Below are 12,095 nucleotides of genomic sequence, written 5' to 3'. Positions count from 1 at the left end.
CATCTGCGTATTTTGAAATCTGGGAATTGTTCATACAACGTAAACAATTAATGACCTAAGACTTTGTGTGTAATTTATGATCCCTTGTACCTCGAAATTAGTTTTTTATCCCCAACAGCTGCGGTATCCACATCGTAATCATAACATAGTCTCCCACATTATAAACAATCGCTGATTTATAAGTACCATTATAAGATTTCTCGTTTACAATGTTCTCAGTTATTTTACTTAAGACCATCTTTAACACTTCTTAGTAGATTTTGATTCTCTACTATTTTCTACTATCTTTTAAAATCAAGAGTAAAAAAATTGTTTTTTTACACTAAGAGAAAAAGTAATTGATTCAACAAAATGTCTCGTTGCGGGTTGACAACAAAAAAATATACTCAATATAATAATATATGCACAGAGAAAATTTTCTCTTAAAAATTACCTTGAACATCGTGGTAATTGTGAAGCAACGTAAACCTTGAAAAAATTTACTATACTTTTAGAAAAATTTTCTAAAATTTTAATAAAATTTTCTAAAATTTTGTAAATTTTACTTTACTTCTAACAAAATTTACTAAAACTTTGCCAAATTTTATTATAATTTTAGTACATTTTAATAAATTTTAGTAAATTTTGTTAAAAGTATACTAAAATTCTTCAAGGTTTACGTTGTCTCACAATTACCACGATTTTCAGGGTAATTTTTAAGAGAAAATTCTCTCCGTGTGCTATTGCGATATCAACATCGTAATTCAATCAAGACCGTTGTACTTGCATTAATAGCAAATATTATATTAATATTGTATTAAGTATATCTTTTGTTGGTAGCCCGTAACAAGACATTTTATTTGATCAATTACTTTTTTTTCTATGTAGCAAAGTATTTACTGAATTAATAAATGATCAAAGTTTCATGTAACCCTCGCGTGCAATACTTCATGAACATTAAGTTTATGCACTATGGGTTATGAAGCGTGTTTTTGCGATTCTCATGCGTAAATTATGACGTATTAGGAATCGAAAAAATTTCCGAGTATTTGTTGAACCTTTCGAGAAATAACTAAATGGTATTCGAAAAAGATTTGTAATTTTAACATAGTCAAGACAATTATTAAAGTGAAACATATGCAAAAAAAATTACTCTTTATAAAAAAATAGTTTTTTAATTTTTTAATATTAAAAAAAATTCTTGCGGAAATGTAAAATTTGTTTTCACAATCACATGCAGCAGGCGAATAAATAAAATCTCAACAAGTCCATTTATTAAGATTAATTCATTTATAGTCTATATAACAACTAAGTAACAAAATGACAATAAATTTTGGCCATAAAATGACCAATTAGACGTCCTAAGTTAAGAAAATGATGTCGATATGTTACATCAATATGTTACATGAGACATTATTTTCTAACGTCTTATTAACGACAAAAGAAACTAATATGTGACTTAATTTTGACGTTCAATTGAAAAAAAATAGCACTGTTTCCTCAGTGCAATCAATTGAGCCATAGTCATGATATTATACTTTTTTTTTTAACATATGTGCATTGTGAAAAGTCACGTTGCACATCAAGGTTTCTACTTGATGTCTTATAATCCCAATCGTTGGCGAAGCTCTTGATACACGCGTTTCTTCAAGACAAAGAAAATGAATATCAGAATACCTTCAAGATACGTGTAGACAACATTAATGTAGTCAAATATTTGCACTGTCCAGTGCTTCTCATCTAAATATTTAAGTAAATAGATCCTCACTGCATCAAAGATCCAAAATATTTCTAGAAAAATTAACAGTTTGATGTTCATGACGAATCTATGGAAAAATAATATAAATACAATCCCTTTTCTAAAATAAAATTTTACGTAAAATAAATGATACTTAATGGTATTGGATAGTGATTGTAGGTAAAGCAACTTTCAAATTTGATAGATATTCTGTTCTAATATGTATCCAATAAACACTTGTTAATATAAATATGTAGATATATGTATATAATATACATATGAATAGTTTAGAATTGGAATAGGTATATGCATAAACGATTTTTATACCGTATAATATAATATAATATATTTTTATACAGTATAAACCAAGGTATGAACTATACGTATAGTATACATTTAAGATGTTCTAATAAATGTACACTAACTATAAGTTTATTGCCAAAGTATCTTCTTTTGTTTACAGTTACTGTCGAAAACTAAAAGAAAATCGATATGCTTAACAAAAAAGCACTCACCTCTCCCTATTGAAACAAAATCGTGTGCTTCCAGAATCCATAAGGATTTAATCTTTTAAACTCAGCTTCCATCTTGTTACAAGACATCGATGTGAGAGTGATGAACACCACGTTGGATATTAAAAGAATCACCATCGGTATAAAGAAAAAAATTAATTCACTGTACGAATCTTGTTCTTCTATAACATTTGATTAAAATATTTTCTTTGAATTTAAATTAAAATATTGAATCAAAATATTGAATTAAAATTTGTCATGCTATGCCTATATGCTTATAAAAAAAAAATTGGAACATCAATATGAAAATATTGTTTTTTCTTCGGATTTATGTTTAATTATTTCATTTCATTGTTTTTATTAATCTAGGTTTCTGTGAGTCTTTAGCTTTGCTTTGAACCATATTATAAAGATCATTAAAAATTTTTCTAAAGTAACATTTTCTGCCGAATAACTTTTTATACACACTACATGTGTACTTGATGTCTGTTTATCTTTCTTTAAAAAAGTAGTTTTTTGATCACTATAATATGTAATATACATTTGCATTATTTTTAATAGCTTTGGCCATCTGGGTCATTACAAGAAGTTATGTATCTTTACAAGAAGCAAACTCGAAATTAGCATTGATAAATTTACATTACATTATTTCTGACAATAATTGTTGTTTGTGAATGACTCACCTGTAAACCAACAAAATATGCTACAAATATTGGGCTGTAGATAATCTGGCAAGATATCCGTATTATTGGCAACAATAACGAGAATTGAAAGCAAAAAAGACATGCCCCATGCATATAAACAATATAACAGAATTCTTTTTATATGCTTGCGTTTTATAATTGCATTTTCACGTACAGCTCTGCAGAAAAGAAAAACTCTTAACATTTTTCTATATTTTTTGTCAACTAAAACATTTTCCTTCTCCCAGAACAATTTTTTTCACAAAATGTTCTACCAAAGTTCAAAATGTAGGTTTTGATATAAACTTTATAATATCGTTTGGCTTTTTTGAAATGGTTAGGCCAATATGGTCCATTTTGAATTTCAAAATAGGCGATTCAAATACTATCGATATAATCAAGATAAATAAGAAAATACAATTTTGTGCAATAATAACTTTTATAAAATTATTAATATAGACTGTTTAAGTCATTCAGCAGTCAAAAAAGGATTATTATTGATTTTCTACCCGAAAAAATTATTGTGCCACCTCATTTATCTAATTCTCGATTATCTTACTTAATCCAACGATAAACTTGTATATGACTTACCCAAAAGTCCACCATATGTCAAAGCACATGATGTTAAGCCAAAAAAATGTCGATAGAACAAAAAAATACTTTATGTAACCTAGAAAGACATTTTTTCGTTTCCTTAAAGACATTCCGTATAAAAATATTGTCTAAGACGCGTTCACATACAAACCTAAAGCTTTACACGTTGTCAAAATTTGTTTATTAGCAGGGTCACCGGGCGTGAACCAAGTGCTGATATAAGCGACTACAGAGATCAGCAGGCGGTTGATTAGATAGCACATGAACATTTTTCCGTGAAAATTCTGCAGACTTGGCCAGCATGCATACATTAATAATGTCATCAATAGACAAAGATAGTTGAATATCCATGCGGGAAACAACCTGTCAGTGCTGCGAGAGAAATATATTTTGCATTTTACATTATTTCGCAGTATGTGTAGCGGGGCAATATATAAAAATTAGATTAGATTGGTAAACTTTAGTTAGTAAATTTAATAAATATAGATCTCTTAATGCTATGTCTTTTATTCTATTCTAATTTATATTATATTGTAGCCTGTCTTATCAACAGATATAGCTACCAGTTTGCGCTACGTACACCCCGACTTTTTGTTTAAAACTGCATTATGAGAAAAATAAGAAAGAAAAATAAATAAACGTTTTAGGTATAAAAACATCTAATATTAAAACGATCTAATATTATTGTTAATAATATACTGAATATTATTTAAACTATGCAATTTGTAAAAGAGAATTATGTAAATTTTTTTCGCATTTGAAAAATTTATTTTCAGCAAATTTTATATAGAAAAAAACTCTAAATATATATGAATTATGGATTTTTATTTCTTTAATTAGTTAAATAGATAATTGGCCTGTTCTTTTTAGCTGCACTGATGCACTGGTGCAACAAATTAAAGTGAGACAAATATATTTTTTTTTTTTTTTTCATTTTAACTTATTGCACCAGTGCAGCAGTGCAGCTAAAAAGAACAGGCCAAATGTTTCTATCAATATTAATAAAGTGCAATCTTTAATTTCTGACAAATAAGAAGTTGCTTTAAATAAAAGACCTATGTCGGTATATATGTATATTGACGACTTTCTCTGTTGGATCAACACTCTCTCTGCTTGATCATATCTATCAAGATACAAAATAGAACTAGATACACAAGTGGTTATTATATATTACAGTGGTCGATTAATACACATATATGATAGTTTGAAAAAGAAAATAATATTAATATTAATTTATTAGTTACCTCATTGAATATACCTCTGTTTCTCGTTCCATACAATTTAACAAAGAAAAGCTGTATTGAAAGCTACCGAATTCCGATTTGTTGTGGAAGATATCCATACAGTACTTGTCATATACAATATTATCAACTAAAACGTGTCCTTTTGTTGTCAGCATCCACTGACCTTGTCCTTTTTTTGTTAGATCGATGAGTGATGGATATTTACAATCAAATGGATACTCGATCAGAACACCATATTCTAAGCGAAATATTAAAGGGAAATATGTTTTTTTTTTTGTTTATATTACCACTATCGATAACTTGTTGTAATTGTTACTAATTATCAATAAATTTTAATAATAATAACATATATTTTGAATAAAAAAAATTTGGCCGAAAAATTTATTAAAATTAAAAATTTTTCTGGTTTTTAAAATAATTTTTAATCAAATTTTAGCCAAATTTTATCATAATTTTAATGAAATTTAATAGAATTTAAAACAATGTTGCATGTTACTTTGTATATTATACAGATTGATTTCCTAGATGTTATATTATAGATATGTTTATAAGCATTAATTTTATTAAGTTAATTTAATATTATGATATTACTATTCTAGTGGGAGAGAGAGAAAGAGGGGGGGGGGGAGAAACGAGAGAGAGAAAGAGAGCGTAGAAAAAAATATAAATAGAAACGGAGAAAAAATGATTAAAATTCAATAAAAATATTTAACAACATAAATCTTTTTTACTGGCAAAGTACCAAAAACAAATTTTTGAATAAATTTGTAAAAAAAATTTTAATTTAATTTTAGGGACTTTTTATTATTTTTGTTAAAAAATTATTTGGGATGAAATTACAGTAAAATTTTAATAAAATTTTTCTATCAGGACAGAAATAAAATAATAGTAAAATAAGAATAAAAAGATAATTTTTTCTTAAAAACCAATAAGGGCGTTTAAATATACCTTCAGTTATGTCAAAAGTGAACAAATTTGTTTGATTCATGACAAAAGTTTTGTAAAATTCCGTAGGTTTGTCCGATATAACGAGTTTATCGCATCCATTGGTGTAAAGAAATTTATTGTCGGGACAGCATTTTCTGATGCAAGGATTTATATCGCAAAATTCTGGTTCTTTGCAGACACGGGCTATTAATATTCGATCAGATGTAAAATTTGGCGTCATCTCGAGACAAATGTTATTCTTGATTACCGGTTCCTTTTTGATGATAATACTATTATTGAACACTGGAATCATCACCTGTTAAGTTATTTGATTGATACATTTAATGTTGTTTTAGTTTACATCAACGCAATCTAAAGATAACAATTGATTATAGAGAAAAGAAGATGCACTGAGATAAATTTCCAGAGAATAATGATCGGATATCCTATTAATTACATCGATGACTCATGAGGCTTCCTCTTAAATGTCAAAACTACCATGGAAGTCTGTTGTGTTGTCATGTTGCAAAACAATTCAGTGCACAAACTTTTTGTTCCTCATACTTGAAAGAATACATTCTTAAAGTTAAAGTTAAAGTTAAATTCTTGAGATAATAGTTGGTGGATATACAACAGTAAAAAGGAAATCATCCTTGTTAAAAGTTTATTTTGGCTTTCTCACCGAATATGTATTATTCCGTAGAAAGATATCGTTTTCTTCAATTTTGTAATCGACGATTGGTCCTTTGCACGTGGGTGGACCTTCGGTAGCTTTCACTACAACTTCCGCATCAACCGATCTTTTTAGCAAAAATATTCCAAAACTTTCCGATTTCCTCAATCGGGTCACACAAGCCTTTGTGTGACTGTCGAATACTGTATCGTGAGGACAACATTTTCTGATGTGTAGGAGTTGTGGAAAGGATGCGTTAATTACCGTCTTTTGTCGATCTTTATTTGATCGACAATAAACGACTATTACGATACTCTCTTTCGTTATTTGCTTGTGAAGTATTTCGACGCAACCTGGTATCTACAATTAACAGTTTATTAAATTAGATAGACAAATAAGATTTACTCGTTTTTAACAACATTATAATTTAAATATAGTTTTATATAACTGTCATTAAATATTGTTTGTCATCAATTGTACTGTATAATTGGAACAGTATACTCTTATATCATGCGTCGATATAATAATTCATAAAAATACAATCGAAAGAACTCTCAAGTGTGGAAGAATGTTTTTTTTTTCTAAACAGTGCAATTGGATATATGAATTAAAAAATAACTTAGTCATTTTCCTATGGTGCTTTTAAGAGAACTAAATGTTAAATAATCTTTTTTTATTTAAGCTTCTCCTATTTTAGAAAAATCAAAATATTCTTTTGTATAAAAAAATCTCTGTGTCTCGATACGCCATGTGGCGTATAGTTATTATCGATATATTAGTACATTTTGTATTATAGAAGGGGAGGAGGGAAAGGTACATTAATAGAAACAGTATTTTAACTTCTATGACCACATGCGTTACAAAAAATACAGAAAATCAAAATTCTATCAGATGTGGCACTACGGATACTTCATCTGTATCAAACGATATAAAAATGTATTCTTTATTTTTATTGTGGCTAAATACATTCATTTATTTTTTTCAAAAGAATACCTCTAGCTCTAGATTCTATTGAAATGGAGACAAGATTCTTTTTATTTATTTTGTCGTTTTTAAATTTATTTATGTTATAATTTTTATTATATTTTTGCTCAAGGATATAAAAGAAAATTGGATGTTGGAAAAAAAAAGAATAATGAAAAAATGGTTGATCAAAAAATTGTAAATTAATAACAAAACGGAAAGGATTTGTAATGTAATTAAGATGAAAGAAAAATATTACTTAAGTGTAAAATATTTTATTTTGTGATGAAAAATACAACACTTAAATTGAAATTAAAATATAATAATAATTTTAAAAATAAAATAGAGAAAAACAAGGCAAAATATAAACAAGTAATAAATGTTACTTTATTGTATTGTGTGTCCGTTTTATATTAAGTCTTATCTCAAAAATTTTTATTATAATACATTTTATTAAAAATACGTTTCTCTTTCTACATCTTTATTGAAGGTATTTTTTTTTTTCGTCAATCGTTCTCTTAATTAAAAATAAATAAAATCACAATTTACCTCTAAGGAATTGTTGAAATCGAGATCTTCGAGTAGCGTTGTCATAAGATTCTCGGATCCGTCGCATTGAGGGATTCTTGGAAAATTTGTAGTGATGTTCCATTCAGGAGCATAAAGCTGTATCGCGATTCTTGGTACTGAAACGCACTTTAAGGTGGAATTTTCTAAGAATATCTCTCCTGATGGGCAACATTTCGTCAAGTGTGACGATGCTCTTGTCCAGTATAATACCAGACTGAGCAAAACGAACCTTGTTGTAGACATAGTAGCGTAAAACTGTAACTAATCGTTTATTCAATACAAACACTCTCTCTCTATTATTCTTCTTTTTCTGGACATCACTCCATGTTATGTTTCAAACTGCTACTTTCCGATTATTACTTCAGATACCTTGCAGTTACATTTTAAAACCTTGCAATTACATTAAAAACAATTAGTTTCTTACTGCATATATACTCGCGTCCGTTTTTTCTCTGCACTGAGAAAAAAAGTAATTGATTCAACAAAACGTTTTGTTGCGGGCTGCTAACAAAAGATATACTTAATATAATAATATTCGCTGTTAAGGCAAGTACAATGTTGATTGAACTATGTATTTATACTGCAATACCATATATTGTTGTACTGAGTATATCTTTTGTTCACAGTCCGTAACAAAAAAATTTTGTTGAATCAATTACTTTTTTTCTCAGTGTGTATATTTTATTTCATTCCAAATCTAATTAATTCAATCTCATAAAATTGTATTTCATTTCAAATGTAATTTATCTAATTTATATCATCATAATTTAAAATTATACAATATTCGATATCAAAATACAATTATGTAATACGTAATTTTTTAATTTTTAAAATCAAGATCTTCAATATTCTTTTATAATTAAAAAGATCACATTTTTTAAATATTTATAAATTGTAACGTTTTTATAAATCGAATCTTTATATATATCTTCCTCTCTTTTATATTAAAAAACATTTATTTTGTTTATTATCTGCAGAAAATTAGCATATCGTATAGTAAAAACAGGCAATTAATTTACCAAGTTACTTATTTGTTCTTGATGTTTAATTGAAAAATTTCAATCTTGCTCACCTAGTTCTTTCCCTAATTCACACACCAATTATTTTATCTTTTTCGGAGTTAAACGATGGATCGTCTGCGGCACTTCTTCATTTGTATGCTTAAACGAATTATCGTGTTGTCTTTGTAAATAATTAAGTAAATAGTAGTAATCGCTCAATCGATCGATTTACAGTATGTTCCATGCTACATTGTTATTAATGTAACTATCTTCCGCATTCGTTTCCCGCGAGAACGTAAACACGCAGTTGGACTTGAAACCATTTATACGTGCTTATCGACACAACCGAACAGATTAGCGCGAAAACTTCAAATGAGAGAAGCAATATTACAGACCTGGTTCTAACCCAAGGTGAGCGGGAGAACTTTCGATGATGAGGGGAGATGACGTCACGAGACGAAGGCGATCGTGGATGTTTTATCATAATTATTTTCTGAGAAGACCCGTAATATTTTGATAACAATTAGCGACATGGACATCAGCCAACGGTAAACATTGGCGACTTAAAAAACATTCAATAAAAACTCGATAAGAATTCTATCAAAAATTGAATAAGATCGCACTTCGCAGGAATGGCTGATACTTCGAGTGCCAATACCCCACCTACTAATTATAATTTTAATTAAATAAACGAATAACGATTTGCATGAAATGAAAGCAAGCGTTGATATCGCATGACTTTTTCTAGGAAAAGCTAATTATCAGGATTGCTCTCCCTTCCACCAAATAGTAAAAAGCAATGATCGAAAGTAATGGTCAGAATAAACAACGAACAATTTAACAAAAATTTAACAAGTTAACAAAAATCACCGATAGTATATTCATTGTGATTATGTATTAAGAAATATCTTAAATTAATATTTTATATCAGAGTGTAGATTCATAGACTGTAAAGTGTTAATTGTAATTTATTCATTAAACTATGTATTCAGTTTATTTTTATTTTCAACTTGAGAGTTAATATGAATGTTACTTTTACTTAACACTTTAACGCCGGGATGGACACTTTTTTTCCATTATCTTCAACGTAGTATCTCAAGATCAAAAACTAATTTTAAAAATTTTGCTAGGGTCATTTCTTATGTCTTTGAGTCGCTCTTTCAAATGCCGTAGCGTAAATTAATCAAAAATTTAATCCAAAAAAGATATGAGCAATATGATGGATAGCCCTTCAGAGAAGCTCTAAGAAGTAAAAATATCGCGTCAAAAATGTCTGAACTTTAAGATAGTAATTTTAGTTTATCGAAATTTTAAGATGGCGGCTCTAAAATGGCTGCTAAAAGGTGAAAATTTTCTTCATAGCATTATAAAACAGTAAGAATGTTTTCAAATATTTACTAAACTGATTTTTTGCATATCTAAGCGTCAGATTATGCATTTTTAGACCATGTGTGACTAATAAAAAAATAAAAATCCAATATGGCGACTCACCTGGTTCCATCACGTAACTTTATTCATAGAAATTCGAAGTTTCTCCAAAACTAATGTGTAAAAACAGACTACTGGTGATTGTGTAATATTTACACACACGCGCACGCACACTCGCTTTACAAGCATATCAAATACAATTATAAAATGGGCGTTCTAATTCCAGAAGAATAAATTAAATAAACATTGAATTCAACCAATTCTACAGTTGAGCATTGTAGATCTGATCGAGTGTTGAAAAATCACATTTCTTAGTAGACAAAAGATAAGTAGCAAAATTTGTCGTTGTCCGGCTCTCACTTAAGAGAGCCTCTTTTTCGTTTATTTTTTTATTGTAATATTTGTTGTTTAAAAAATTTTTTTAGTTTTTATTTTTTACAAATATCGAAATTTTTAAATCAAAATACTCAAAAACTATTCAGTTCAAATGAATATGGGAAAAGCATTCTTTGCAATAATATTCTTTACACTTGGTACAAAATAGATAGTCTGTTTTTACACATTAGTTTTAAAGAAACTTCGAATTTCTATGAATTAAAGTTACGCGATGGAACCAGGCAAATCGCCATATTGTATTTTTAAAATTAGTTTTTGATCTTGAGATACTGCGTTGAGGATAAGAATAAAAAATAAGTATCCATCCCGGCTTTAAAGGGTTAAGAGTAATTCATATTAACTCAAATTGAAAATGATAATAATGAAATTAATTCTCGAGTTGAGGGTTACATTAAAGTTAAGTGTCCGAAATAACACTTAAGTCGAGAATTATTTTCGGTGTTTTTTAAAGTGTTTTTTTCCGTAAGGATTTTTTTATCGGGGTTTCAAATCCATCTGTTTGCTCTTTCGTTCTAATATATGGATATTGTGTGCGTTCAAATTTTTGGTTGGAATGGAAATTTAATTACTCTTATCTATCTAATGCATGACAACAAATTTTTCGATTAATCGAGTATCCAAAATTGAACAATAATAATCCTTCCATCTTTCACGGAATTATATTTTTTGACCTCATATTAGCTTTTATCTAATTAATTGGTTTTCGGTAATTCGAACCGGGTCAATATCTCAACAACAATCTACAATTTATGTAATGTCGAACCATTAGCTGAACCAAGAATCGCTGCTCAATCCGTTATCTTAATTTCTTAATGACGAAAAAATTGTTACTCCACAGAATGTAGTATTAAAGTTTAATTCTGATTTGTGTTTCTTATTTGGCGAGTTCTCCTTGTAAATACAGTTAAATACATTTAAATGCTACGTGAGCTATCTAATAAATAAATGTTCTGTCCATTATAACGACACGACATTAATATCTACGAAAGTATATATTTTTGTGAAAGAATGTAAAAATTACAGGATTTTACAAGAACTCTACTGTATGTAAAAAGATCCTGCACATTTTAGAACCACTTTTGCATTTTGATGTCTTATATTCAACGATTTAAAAACATTGATTATATATATCATCAGACTGGCCATAAAAAAAGTAATCAATTCATATAAGGATAAAATTACTTTATATTATTTAAGCATTTTGCAAAGTAAAGACTTCAAGATTTCGTCGAATTTAACATAAAAATGGCAAACTCACTCATGCCTAGCGCTTAACTGTTGTTCTGTGCTTCGAGTACCGACAGTTTAATTTTGGGGAGATACTTTCGCACATCAATGTCGCGAGTACGCGACGAAATTGTCTTGCGCTCGAGAATGAGCTTACAAC

At 28.4% G+C, this 12,095-nt stretch overlaps 1 protein-coding gene across 1 annotated transcript; it reads right to left on the bottom strand.

The window, feature by feature from the left end:
- Window positions 1-670: 670 nt before the first annotated feature.
- LOC105834169 (G-protein coupled receptor Mth) lies at window positions 671-12,046 on the bottom strand. The gene is made up of 10 exons (XM_012676452.3): window positions 8,956-12,046; window positions 7,863-8,273; window positions 6,360-6,710; window positions 5,699-5,993; window positions 4,751-4,988; window positions 3,658-3,878; window positions 3,504-3,582; window positions 2,913-3,091; window positions 2,233-2,411; window positions 671-1,805 (listed from the first exon to the last, which is right to left on the bottom strand). Exons 2-9 carry the CDS (start codon window positions 8,124-8,126, stop codon window positions 2,239-2,241), a joined length of 1,800 nt encoding a protein of 599 aa, XP_012531906.1. The 5' UTR covers window positions 8,127-8,273; window positions 8,956-12,046; the 3' UTR covers window positions 671-1,805; window positions 2,233-2,238.
- Between the last annotated feature and the right edge of the window lie 49 nt (window positions 12,047-12,095).

The sequence above is a fragment of the Monomorium pharaonis genome, chromosome 2 (assembly GCF_013373865.1).
Source record: "Monomorium pharaonis isolate MP-MQ-018 chromosome 2, ASM1337386v2, whole genome shotgun sequence".
Taxonomy (NCBI): domain Eukaryota; kingdom Metazoa; phylum Arthropoda; class Insecta; order Hymenoptera; family Formicidae; genus Monomorium; species Monomorium pharaonis.
This window is presented reverse-complemented; position numbering and strand designations above follow the sequence as displayed.